The 14,373-nt window shown below is 31.7% G+C and overlaps 1 protein-coding gene across 2 annotated transcripts in view; it reads right to left on the reverse strand.

The window, feature by feature from the left end:
- Positions 1 to 417: 417 nt before the first annotated feature.
- LOC129221930 (ATP-dependent RNA helicase A-like) overlaps positions 418 to 14,373 on the reverse strand; it is a 99,251-nt gene continuing 85,295 nt past the window's right edge. For both annotated transcript variants that reach the window (XM_054856311.1, XM_054856312.1), the window contains 5 exons: positions 13,448 to 13,546; positions 11,925 to 12,092; positions 11,712 to 11,827; positions 10,098 to 10,319; positions 418 to 952 (listed from right to left, as the gene is read on the reverse strand). In XM_054856311.1, the coding sequence (XP_054712286.1) occupies positions 604 to 952; positions 10,098 to 10,319; positions 11,712 to 11,827; positions 11,925 to 12,092; positions 13,448 to 13,546 (954 nt within the window). In that variant the 3' untranslated portion in view covers positions 418 to 603. The remainder of the gene's footprint in view (positions 953 to 10,097; positions 10,320 to 11,711; positions 11,828 to 11,924; positions 12,093 to 13,447; positions 13,547 to 14,373) is intronic.

The raw sequence follows: 14,373 nt of genomic DNA on the forward strand, positions 1-14,373 counted from the left end.
GTATCTTTTATGTCCTCTGAAAATAAATCTCCCATGCAAAAGAAAATGACACTTTTTGTGAAGAAGACCAATGAATAAACATGAGGGTTCAATTTTCCTCTTTGTTTTTTCAGAATAAATAATGTGTGTAAATATGTTTTAGATCTTCAGTAATGGTAAATGTTGCACATCTAATCGATTAGATTTTTATCAGCCCCTTGGAGTTTGTTGCATCAATATTTCACTGTATTTTAAAACATTTTTATTTATTGTTTTCATTATTTGTGTTATTTGGAATAGAAACTCAAACATTTTTACTTCATAAACGTTTTAAAACTACTTTGTGTTATTAAATTACACTAGCTTCTGAGCATTGCAGTCCAGCAGAACTTGCTTGTAAGCAGTTTAGTCACTCAACTTGTTAAAGAAAAAGCTGAATAATAAAAAAAAGTCATTTTTATTCCATCAGATATACAATGTAACATATGAGTTAGTAAAACTATAACGTGTCCACTTTACAATAAAAACAAAATCTAAGTTGAAACATAATATGTGCTTTATGCTTTAAAATTTGATGGAGAGATGCATATTGAAGTTATGCAAAAATTGCATGAATTATTTAGTTCACCACTGTCCGCCTTGGTATCCTCCATTTCCAAATCCACCTCCAGGATTATATCCTCCTCTGTTTCCAAAACCTCCTCTGTTATATCCTCCACCGCCACCTCTGTTTCCATAACCTCCGTGGCCTCTGTTAAAGCCATCATTTCCATAACCTCCTCTTCCGTAATGTCCTCCCCCACCATAACCTCCTCTAGTTCCATAGCCACCAGAATTCTGTCCATATCCACCTCCTCTTCCACGGAATCCTCCACCACGACTTCCATAACCACTGCTGGAAGTGAAACGGCCACTTGCACTATAGCCTCTAGGTAATCCGCCACCGCTTAGACGAGGCAATTTCCTTGGTGGTCTATAAAGTAAAGAAAAATTATGTGTAATTTAATGGATGGAAATATCTACTTCTGAAAATTATTAAGGCACATTAGAACTCAACATTAAACGAATAAATAATTACATAGAATGATTAACTGGTAAATAATACAACGGAATCTAAGTGAAAAAAGAAAAAAAAATGAAATAATTTGCATTTAAATTTTTTACGTCATTGCTCATAAACTTAAAATTGCTAGTAATCCAGAAAGTTAAGTTCCTTTCTAATTTTCACTATGGAATAGCTGCGCTTCTTGGCTCAAACACATGTTCTTTCAGCTAAGAAATAGACAAGTGAGGAAAGGCTCTTTCAAATCGCTGACTAATACAATGCTTGTTAAGTGGGAGTTTAAAAAACCTTATGAATGGTCACTGAAAAGTCGCAGGTAACATCAATGATATTATCATAAATTCCTTAATTGACATTTTGGATTTTTCTGGCTAATACGTGACATAAAAAAGATACCACATCAATTTAATTGGAATTTAAAAGGAAAATGAAAAAAAAAAACTTTAAAAACAGCTTAATTGCTTTTTTTTTAATTCGCAATTAGTATAACAACATTAAAAAAAATAATAATAATAAACCCACAAAGGAAATTTAAGTCTCTTATAGAAATTTAAATGAACAATGATTTTTTTTTTTGGTTCACTCCTGTCAAGTTTTTAAAAATGGATAAAGCTGGTTGTGATACTAAATTAACGTGCAAAATGTACGAACAGAGTGAAGACCATAATGTAGCTGCCAACTCTCCTGATTCGTTCAGGAGCCTTTTAATTTTGGTGCCATTTTCTGAACTCTAATGAATTAAATCTCCCTAACTTTCATCAAAGCAACAAAATTCTCTGAAATATGGATTTTTCAGTGAACTGAATTTCGGAAGAAATCCCTAAACAACAAATAATGAAACCTTTTCAAACACTAGTATGAAAATTGTACATATCTGATAATTTTTTAACACGTTAATTTTGTTTCCCTTTTTATTTACCGAGAAATTTGGTTAATTCAGGCAGTGAGAAGCAAAGGGATGCAAGTGGACATTTTCAAGCTTTGAGTAAAACGCGTATAAAGATAACGTCCTAGGTAGGCTTTCATTGATTTATGCCCCTCTAAATCATGCTGTACAGCAGCACCTACCAGGGCTACTACAACTACTACTGATACAAGGGTTCAGCCATAGTTGAAGTTGTGAGATTTTAGTCGAAAAAAAAAAAAAAAAAAAGAAATTTTGCTGTAAAAATTTAACGGGGTTATTCTGACTTCTCACCTCTGTGAACTCAAATTTCAGGGATGTGAATTAATGTAAAAAAAGAAGAGAACATGTTTTTATATGCTTGATATGTGCAGATTGTAGCAATGAAGAAAAAACACATTTCTCTGAAAAATGTATCCATTAGGTTTAACTTAATGGAAAATTCCTTACCTCCGTGACAGACCATATCAATTTCATTATTTGTGAGGTGAAAATAAATGATGTAGGTTAAATACACCAATCTTAGGCATTCTACTACAATTATAAATTGCCAGTATATTCTCAAATTTACTAAGTACTATTTTTAACACACATTTGAATTAATATAACTACTACTTTGATATTAAATTGGCCTCAATTTTTAAACATTAAAAAAAATTTTTTTTTAAGTTCCTGAACAAGGCATTTTTATTTTTTTTTATTTGTGAGTAAAATAATTGGAACTTAGCTGGGTCATTGTTTATCGTTACTTCTAGTAGGTAACACTTTCATGTAAGAATGAAAAAAAAAAAAAAACGAAAAGGTTTCAAAACTGAAAAATATTTGTGTTCAAAAGTTGCGTTTTCTGGAGAATGACCATATGTTAAAATCAGAGCTGCCAACTTTTGAAAATCCAAAATCGCAGCCGCATTTTGCAGTGGGGGGGGGGGGGGGGGGGGTGCTGCCAAAACAGTAATGAATTGTCAACAGCATAAACAACAAAAAATAAAATGATACTTAACGAATCTGATATATGATACAGAAAATATTAATACAGAATTTGAAGAAAAAAATATATTATTCCCGGAATTTTTGGCAGTTTTCCGCACTTTTGCCGAAGATTCAATAACTGGCGTTACACAGCGATGCTTGTTGCCCAGAGGCCGTCAGCACACATTCAGAAGTTTGATATTCTGAACTTAAGGCTCTTCTATACCGTCCATCTTGATTTTAGACACTAATGCTTTCTCTACAGGAAAATCTGCTACCTATTCCAAGCATAACGCGAAATTACTGGAATATTTTCATGCGGTTTGTTTTAAACGATGGCTATAACACAGAACTAGAGATGTGCTTCTTTATTTTTTCTGTGGTTATTTTGATTTTTTTTTTTAACATTTTAAATTTTTAAACGACTATTTTCATACCTTTGAAAATTGATTTTGGAAAAAGTGAAAGAGGCGCGATGGAGATAGAACATTTCTCTTTAAAAATATATTTTAAGTTTGTTTCTGAGACAATTTGTTCGTTTAATATTCTCCACTTAGTAAAGCCCTGTTTTCGAAAAACTATGAAAAACTCAAAATCACGCCTTCCACCAGACCACACCCATTTCGTTCCACTTCGAGGGACTCTCTTCTCCCCTTCGCCTGAAGTGACAGGATAGGCAATAAATTACTGGATCTCTAATGAGCCTTCATCCCCCTGCTTCATTCTTTGTCGTTTTGTGGTTTCCGTTCTTACCGAACAAGTTCTTTTTTGGAGGTCGTAAATGCTGACTAAAATGTAAACACTCGTAATAAAAAATGAGAATTGAGATGAGAGAAAGCTTTGATTTGGGGGACCGGAAAGTAATGTCGTTTTATTTAAACTTTTTTTTTTTTTTGAAGTTTCTATTAGTTCGAAGTCTTTCATGTAATGACAAATTAATGGAAAAAAAAAGAATTATAGATTTTATATACTTTGGATGAAAAAAAAAAGCAAATCCGATCATTTGAGGCTTGCTACATAGTCGTGGCAACATCTTGAACTTTATACAACTTCTTTTACTACATCGAACCAAACGCACATTATTTATTTTTTTCTTTTTCGAATTCTATTTGATAATTTTCCGAAGTTATTTCATAAACTTTTATTAATTTATTTATTTTTTAATACTCTCTTAAAATTAGTATTGAAAATGCTAACACATAAGATTACATGCTCAATTATGTGATTTTAATGACATTTTTAACCTGGTTCAAAGTTATCCTGACGGAAAGAGTAACTTTGAGCCATGTGAGATAAATTATTTCAATAAAAGTAGTGCTACTTTACACCAGAAGAATAAAATTGTTAAAACATAAAGGCGTCAATGATTTAAATGAATTTATGAAATTGGTGGTTTTAATCCAGAATGATTTCCTTTTTACATTACTTTACTTTTCCTTTTTTTGCTTTTCTTTCGTTTTTTTTTTTAATTCAAAAATTTTTGAAACAAGTCATTATATGGTCTGTCAATTTTGCTATGCACCACAAGTCATCCACCCCAGACAAAACACTTCATAACGGTTATAATTTGTATGCTAAAAATATATTTTATTTACAGACTTACGTTTTCAGCTGTAGGGTCAGGCGAGGATGTAGAGAATTATGGGTCAAAAAACCATAATCTCTTATTTTTTTCTAAAGTATATAAGATAAAATGATTTGATTTTACATGGAGTAAGCTTAAATAATTTAGAAACTTGTCAAATAATTCCTTTACCTAAAACTGCATTATTATTTTATTTAAATTATTGAGAGACCAAGAATTACCCCGAATTTGGGAAATTACTGGTCACACATGGGGTAAATATGGATCACACTTTTTTTAAAAAATGATAGACGCGTCAAAAGTAACAGAATATTCTGAATTATTATTTATTAGCTCACAAAAAATTTTTTTAATGAAAAAGTGTCGAAATAACTCATTATAATTGAAATAGTTTGATGTTTCTCTTACTAGTTGAATACAATTAGTTTTTGCTCTTTGCTCTAAGCACACTATTCCGGAAAGAAATTTCTTTAATATTTGTATACTTTCATCATGTTACTATCTACAAGGTCTTTTTTTTATTAATATTTCAGTTAACTCGGGAATTCTCATACTTTTCCGATCTGCAGTACTCTTTGAAGAATTAGAATTTTCTCACGGCACCCTAGTCCCTCCGTAGTTTTTAAAATAAATGCCGAAGTTTCAAATAAGTGTCCATTTAAGGCTACCCTAAAGTTCAAAATCTAATGTATCGCTCATGATTCAATTGCTCCGCCTTTTACATATTCATTACATGGCTCATAAAATTAAGAAAAAAGTAAAAACCAAGGTAAATTTCAAGTTTTAACTATGTTTTTCAGCAGTTTTAGCAAAGAAAAGCGATTTGGCCTCATTAGGAACATGGGCCCTATGCCCTAACAAGAAAAAATCTGGGCAAGGATTACTTCACACAGAAAACGCCAAAAAGTACTATCAAACTAAAACAAATTGAAAGTGTCTTTAATATCAATACATATTAAACTACATTTGATAGCCTCTAAAACATTACCAAAAATCCAATGTTTACTTCCTTGGAAAAGAAATAAGATCAATCATTATTGTTCGTCACTCAAGCGTACGATTCGTGAATATATGTGAAGCATATGGAGCACACGATCATATCCAACCTCGATACTCCAATGCCATATCATACGAAATTGCTCCTCGTGAATTCCACAAGTACATAGATTAGGCTACAAGAACAATAAAAGACATTTTTTTTATACTAGTTTTGATTTGGACTTAGACTGGATTGGAAAAAATCAAAACTCAAAAGCTTTCATTTTCAGACAGTAAAGTTACACTGCAAGGGAGGGAAATCATACTTATTTTTCTTTCAAACAATATGAATCATGAAATACACCGCCAGCTCAGTCATTTCCAGCCGAGGACTGCAGTTTCGAGCTTATTAGTACTAGTACTCATGAGCCCAGCATAGGAAAGTGACTGAGCTAGAAATGGAAAACCTCTTATGGACGCCAAGAGTGCAAAACAAACATATAGCTAACATAGAATTAGCACAGATTATACGAGTAACCAAAGCAATAGTTCGGTTCATCTCGAAGATTGAAGGCAAAAGGCATGGTATATTTAGAAAATTACCACCCGCGGTAATTTACTGAAAATATGAATCATGTTTGAATGTCAATGATTGCTATTATTATTTCAAGTGCCAACATCAATCTAAAACAGAAAACCTAATTGTTATGAGTAGACACACCTTACCCAACATTATTGGTTTAACCAATGATTTGACTTATTTCTCATGTTTGACCAAGAAAGCTTTCGGTTATAAAACACAAAGGCTATTTTTTTATAATGAAACTTACCTTTATGCGTATTTCTGTCAAGCAGAAAAAGAAGATGCCTGGATTGCATATGTTTTTTAATGCTTAATCCTTTATATGTTCCAAGAAAAATTAAGAAACCCTATTTTTATTCATAAAAAAATCAAATTTTCTCCACTTAAAAATTTCTGGAAATTTTATACATCTCTACTCTTTAGTAATAACTTTTGCTACACGTTTGCCTGGTTATTAAAAACTGCATGTTGATAACGCTTTATCATGTTTCTGATGACGAGGAAGTCATAATCTAGCGAATTTTTTCTATACTACATCAAAAATGTAGGATGACTTTACTCGTCTGTATGATCTTATTGGGCAAGCCCACTTAGCATATATTATTGATAACATGGACACTTCGTGACACCCCTGGGTGTCGCGACACCCAGTTTGAGAACCCCTGAGCTAACTTACGCTGTAAAATATGCACATCTTTCGAACTACTTCAAAAAGTCTCTTATGGACAAGCAAAAATTTCCTATACCTTGTTCCAGAAATTTATTTTTCTCCTTGTCCAAAATTTAAGTTTCTTTCCGATTGTAGAATGGCACGCTATTGTCATACACATCAAAATATTTCTGATGGTCAAGTACAGAATGAATTACCTTGTAGCACCATCTTTTAACAGTTTCAGAAATGTTTTTGCAATTGTTTTATTGAAAATTCTTTCATCTTTTGTCTTCTTGTCTCATTTGATACTCAAGGGATTGCTATTAATTTAATTCTTACTTTGTCACTTTATGTGTGCCCTAATTGCATGTTGGCATAGTTTATCTTCAAAACTGGACTTGATTTGCCAAGGCAAAAGGGCGTGATACTTCAGCAGTAATTGGAGGTGATCAGGGGTGGATACAGAAATAATATTTGGAGGGAGCCAAGAAATTGAAAAGCTCTCCCTCCCCATTTCAATTTTTTTATAGCGGAAGTTTTCATGACTTTATTTTCAAATGTGTTTTTTTTTCTTTCTTTTTTTTCAGTATCCTTGAGGCGAATTAATATTTTTTAAATACATAAATACTATGCGCTCTTCTACTGTGAATGTAGGAGTAAAATATCTTTTTAACATTTCAAGCCAATTAAATATTAAACACTAAACGCTATATAATTTCACCGAGATGTGGAAAAATGAGCGATTTTATTACGAACATTTTCATAGTGATTATGACACGAGAACCAGGTCATTAAATAAACCCATACCTCACTTGAGTTTTTTAAATGAATTTATATTTTAACTATAAAATAGTATGTAAATAAGAAAATTTATAGCTTTGTAATATGTAGGTTTTATAGAATTTAGAAGCTACATCTTTACGAATTTTAAAGCAGTTGCTGATTTATTCTTAAAAAAAAAAATTAGACATTACACGCCGTTTAAATTAATATTATGGTTTGGTCAAGCGATTTACTTCATTTTGCATTTTTTATAAGCTGAAAAAAAAAATCAATTATTTCTTAAATAGATTCCTGGTTTGAAATGACTTTTCTAGGTACATTTTCACACATTAAAAAAAAAATGTTAATTACCGATTCCATCGAAGAAGAATTAATGGACGAATGGCGGTATTGCGTTCCTTTAAGTTCGAAACCAGTAAAATTGCAGTCTGATCTGACTCTTTTTCTGCTTTGGTCTCCAACTCCAGTATTACTTCTTTAACAAGCAAAAATGCTTTTATTCAAATATGATTTGTGTCTTTTGTGCTCTTTTAAATAACTATAAACATTTCTTCATTTTATATAGAGGAGTCAATTAAAAAAAAATAGTTAAATTAATTTTTTCCTTTTATGGGGTGCCCGGGCCCCCTGGCACCTGTCCCCCCCCTAAAATCCGCTACCGGAGATGATATATCATACAATGCTGCACTTGAAGTATTAACATTTCCTTTTGAGAGAGAGAGAGAGTTTAGCACAGGAAAGGATCAGTCAAAGTCAATACAGTTTTATGTTTAACATAAAAATAGACAAGAAAAATGTCCGAAAATATACTGATTCTGATTTACCCTGGTGACCAAGAATTACCTCCAGTAAACTAGGGTATATATCAGTATACTTTTAATACTCATTTTTAAAAATTAAAAAGAAGAAGAAACATATGTAGGCATGAAAAGTTGAGAATAATTGCTATTAAAAAAACATCAACAAACTTGTTTCTTCAAAAGAGTTTCACGTTTTTTCGAGACAATATTTTTTGAAGATATTTTTATAGAAGTGTGATAATTTTTGTTTTCCCTCTGTTGTATTGTTGTTGCTCTGAATGATACCCCCTGGAAGGTTAAAACAATATTTGTTTAATAGTTTTAGAAAAATATAGGTGCTTTAACTTGGATTTTTTTCGCAACATGAATTGCTGTTTTAGTTATATTTAATCTATCAAACACAATAGCAGCAGGGTGAGGGGAGGGAGGGGGGAATTTTTACCAACAAATAAACGGATACCTTTCTGGGGGGAAGGGAAAGGCCTAAAACATCTCCCCTTTGCCCCTCCGTATGAGTTGTCTATGCAAAATCAGATATGATTCGAAAAAGAAATAATTCTGTGCACTACATGACTTCTTTGTACGCTATTTGTGCAAAAATATTGAAATTGTCTCGCAGCTTTGAAAATTCCGGCTTTGTACAACAGAATTATTATGGAACAACGGTTCTAAAACTAAATTGGGATGTGTCATTATTTGTTTTTTTTTCTTTGTTTCTTTCTTTTTTCTATCCCTGCTTTCTAAGGAGTTTTAATCTTGCCTTTTGAGAAGAAGATTGATTGAAAACTCCGACATGGTGGGGGCGGATATTGTGTTTTCCAAATGCCTCAAACATGCTTTGTGGAAGTTAAGCACTCTCCCAGAAGGTAAAGCATAAAATATGATATGATAAAATGAGCGGAATATCAAATGTTTCAAAAAATATTCAGTGTCCTGGGAAAAAAGTGAGTTGTTGCAGACTGGATTTTAGAAAAGTTGGTTGAATGTTTCAGAATTTGGGAACATTGCTCCTTTTTGTGGTTTCGGTTGTTGAATAGTGTGTCAATAAGTGACTGGATATTCTTTTGATAAAGGTTGAAAAGTATAGCGAAACTACCGTGTATAGCGTATACATAAAATAATATAGAATTGAGAAAAAATATACTATATATATATATATATAGTATATTTTTTCTCAATTGCAATATATATATATATATATATATATATATATATTTATATTGCAATTTAACTGCAAGTTTAAAGGAAAGAAGAATTTATTTTCAATTGCAAGGAAGTTGTTCAAGAAACAATTTGTCCTGCAGAGCAGAAAGTGAAGGAGCGGAGCGGATGAATAGATTCTAAGAAGCTCGTTAAGTTTTTCCCCGTGCATGCCCTGTGGGTTCGTTCGGCACTCTTTTTTTCACGGGCGACCCACCCGCGTCAGAGCCCGGTCGCTCCCTTTCAGAAAAATTTATGACTGTTCCATTGAAGTACTCGGTGATTGACGCTGTCCATCATGAAATCAGACTAATTAGAGGTGCAAAAAAAAAATCAAGTGAGACCCTCCCAGATACACCCTTTTTGTTGCCACCGATTCTGCAATTTCGCCAAGTAAGATTTTACGGAGAGGTTTAGAAGAGCCTTAACGGTTTAGTTTTCATGCAGTTTTTTTTTTTGCACTTTTGGGATTAAAAATTAAAACAGAAAATCGTAACTTTTAAAGCCTCGTAGTTTAAAGCTGTACTTCGTAGAAACTACGATTTTTTCGTAGTAATTGGCAAATCTGGTTAAAATACAAATAAAACTTTGCAATACGTACTCTCGCCCATCTACAATGGGACTTTCTTCAGAACTTTCTATTCCATATTTTGCTGCATTTATATCACACAATCTTTTTACAATTTCAATAATCTTTAGATTGACAGGAATAGGCTCTGCAACAGACTCTGGATCAACAGCAGCTTGAATGATTAAGTCCTCAATCACAGGTTGTAACGCTACAATGACTGAAGCATCTCTAGGAGGCATTTTAAAATTGATCCTGAAAAAGATTAAAGGTTTAACTGATGAAAAACGTCATTTCACCCATATTTTAAAAGCTATATAGCAAACAACCGCTTTAATAAAAGACATTTAAAAGAAAAAAGTGCCTTTTTTTTAAATATTAAGTGAATACATAGGCATTTTACATGTTTACATATTAGTACCTGTACAACGCCAAGTGACAAATTGTGAAATTGTAAAATAGTGCAATTTTTATCTGAAAACTTTTGACATTCTTTATGTGAAACAAATATGAGTATTACTTCAAAAACATGTTTCAATTAGAAAAAGAATTTTATGTTACGCAAACATTTGATGTCAAAACAAAATTTTTCTCACATTATAATTGACCCACCAAATTCTTTAGTATGGTTTTAGCAGTTATTTAAAATCATTCCCAATATCTTTTTTCCTCTTCTCTTGTAAAACTTTTCTTTTTGTCAGTGTCAGCTCCTCGATTATATGGCTGATTCTCTCAAAATAGGCCAAATTAGTACCCCCAAGCTTGTATCACATTCATATTAAAAAAGTAAAAAATATATTGCTCACAATCAGTACACTAAGTGGCTTTAGAACAAGTTGGCAGTTCTGGGATGGAACCTTTGTGGGGCTACCCTTGTATTTCCATTCTTCCTGTTAAATGTTTAATCCAGTAAAGAAATACTTTTGAATTACAGTGAAGCATTGTTTATATGTTTCTCTATTATACGTTTTTACCAATTATACATTTTTTAATTTGGTCCCTGCAGAGTTTAATCCATATTAACGTATATACTTATTATAAGTTTTTCGTTTATACGCTTTTTTCACACAGTCCCTTCAGAAACGTATAAACCGTTCTTCACTGTATAGTTTGTTAATGGACACCCAAATTAGAATTCTTAAAGACATAGTTTAATACCTTTAACAATGCAGCACCCTTTAGCAGAAACAATGCAGCACTGCGACATGTGTTGCAGATTCTAGAGAAAGTCTGCAGACTATTTTTTAGTCAGGGGAGGAAGAAAGTCTTAAGTATTAAAGAAAAAAAAATCTTAAAATGTAGCTCATAGTGATTTGGTATTTTCTGAGATATGATACACAAGTAGTGAGAACTTGTATTAGCAAACATTTTTTGGTGCCGATTTAAGTTTTACTATTAATCTAATATCAGTTTATGTTGCAGTCTAATTTTTTATCTGTATCGCTGGCTGAAACTACTTTTGATAACTGAATGCAGCAAAGGATTATTAATGCTAATTCTTTCCAGCAGATATTCATGTTTCTTTTTAAGGGATAGTGCTAAGAGAAATAAAAAAAGAGTAAACTTAACTGATGTAGCCCTGACTATTTAAGCATGAATGTTATCACACTTTTTCAAAAAAAAAAAAAAAAAAACAATAATATTTACCATTTGTCTACTGTTACATAGCCATTAGAATATTCCACTTTCTTGCAGCCAAACAACAAAAGATGAAGCGGTGTAATCATTGTCATTTGTTTGCATGACACAGCCCTTGTTCGAATCTAAAAGTGAAAAAAAAAAAGATTAATTTGTTAAAAAAAATATTTTACTATTGATATGAATTTGCTATTTAAAAAGAAAAAACAATCTAAAAGCAACCTTTTCACCAAAGACGAAAAATGGAGAGGGAAATTTTGGAGGCAAATTAGTACAATTCACTGATGATTTATTGATCAAAGCAGCTTTTCCTTCAGTGGTGATCACTTTTCGCTTTTCTCTATGGAAACAAACATTGGGATAAAATCCCATTGCAAGTAGTGCAACAACCTATAAAAACCAAAGAAAAGATATGAAGTAAAACGGAAATTTTTTTGAACAATTATAGTGCACAAGGAATTATAAAGAACCAAATGAGGATATTGTAACCTTTTATTTTATACCCATATTAAATACTCTAAATACAGCAAAACATGTAATGTCAATCCTCTTTACATCAGAAATAAAAGAAAGCTTGGATAATCATGAAATATTTTTCAATACTGAACTTGAGTATTAACATGAGTTCTCAATCAAAAAACTTTCAATTCACACAGCAAAAAAGCATTTGAGGTGTACAGTAAAATCCAGATTATCTGCGGGTCTTTTCTCATTTTTTTTTTAAACTTATGATTGAGTTATTGTTCGATTTTAGATTTTATACATTCCTTTTTCATATTCAATATTAATAAATGCAATGTAGCAATGTTTTTAGTTATAATTTAAATGTGTGGGATAGGGAGCTTAATATTTTTAGGCTATTGAATACACTAAGTATTGTGTTTTACCTATTATTTGGATTATCCATGATTTTCGCTTATCCGCGGTTACCGCGCCACCCTATTTCGCGGATAATCTGGAGTTTACTGTATTCACAAAAAATAAAGCTCTTAGATTATCGGTCGCCAGATGCCAACAGGCGATCATTTCATTGAAAATGGCTACTGAAATATCAAGTCCTATCACGAAAAGTGACAAGCAAGCATTACTTTGATTTTGTACCTTTTTTTTTTTGTTTTTCATTTTAAACTGAATAATTTGAATTAAAGTAACTAAATCAATTACTCCTGACGTTTTTACATCTACTCATGTTTAAATATGCTCTGATACTGATTTTTTCCTTCTTTTAATGGTACAGGTTTCGTTTTTGCGTTGACAACCTTTTGCAAGTCTGAATTTCCTGACAAATAATTGTGTCAGGCGACAGATATTTTCTGACTAATCAATGAACCAAAGCTTGTATGAGTTCTCACATATGCTTTCATTGAGTTGTAATTACCAACATTTGTAATATATTCAAAAATTTAAAATATTACCTTTTGTTGATTGCTTACGTCCTTTTATTTAAAAAATATCCAGTGAAACTGTTATTTTTGTAAAGTATCAATCTCTTAGTCATTAATATTACTAATGAGGAATAAGTTATTTACTTTTTGCGGCGTGTGCATACTAAAATAAAAAGGCTTCCAAAAGTGGCTACTATTTTTTGCAACTGCAGTAGCCAGTGGCTACTATTCAGAAATCCAAGTCTAGAACAACTACAAAAGTAATAAAATATAAAAAGATATATAGATAAAAAATGCACTTTAATCTAGGATAACTATTGAAAAAGAAAAAAAAACTCTGATTATGATTTATTCACTTACAATATCCAATCTAGAATCGGGACCTTCAAAGTAATATGACTGAGATGCTAAGCTTGGTTCTGGAAAACCAGCCATGATTAATAAATCCTTCAACTGGTTCTATAATAACATAAAACATTTAAAGTAACTCACATTTTAAAAACACCACTTTTACAATTAAATTATATATTTTTTGCATCACAAAAATTCAAAATTTATGTTTAAATTGTAGGAAAATAATAATAAAAAAAGAAATCCTGATTTTTCCAGATGCACTTTGTAACCTCTGCAGGTATAAAAACAATATTCAGTGGATAGATTAAATTTTCAATGAGATTACGTTTTTTCCTTTCAATTATTTATCCAAGAAAGCAAGAGGTGAATTTTTGTAGTTATCTACAGATTCTGCCAATGCTAGAGATAGATATTATTAATTAATAATTACTGGATTATGAACCTATCTCCACTAAATATACTGGTACAGCAGTTAATGTATCTGCTCACAGCATGTGCATCTATAGTAACAGCATCTAACTTCTTCTAAGCACTTGTTTAACACTTCTAAATTTCATCCAAAATCAGTCAATGAGGGGATAGAAAGAAAGCCTAATCAGTAAAGTGTCCCAAGAGATTAATATTGGTCAGAGAAAATACAATGAGCTACTTTAAATAAAGTTATGTGTCTAGAACAGAAGATAAAATAACAACCAATGAGAGAGTTAGAATCACAAAAAAGAATCAATAAGGAACATGGACAACGTCCGGAATGCTGAAATCAAGAGTAAGAGCTATCGGGGTTGTAGTGGGGACTAAAAAGAGTTAAGACACAAAATTCCATAAAATTTTAAAACATTAAATATCAACACAAATGAACATCAATATTGTGAGCATGTGCTTCATTTCTGTTAACTTCCTTCCCTCCATCATCTGAATAAAAACCTACATAT

Source organism: Uloborus diversus, chromosome 5, assembly GCF_026930045.1.
Source record: "Uloborus diversus isolate 005 chromosome 5, Udiv.v.3.1, whole genome shotgun sequence".
NCBI lineage: Eukaryota > Metazoa > Arthropoda > Arachnida > Araneae > Uloboridae > Uloborus > Uloborus diversus.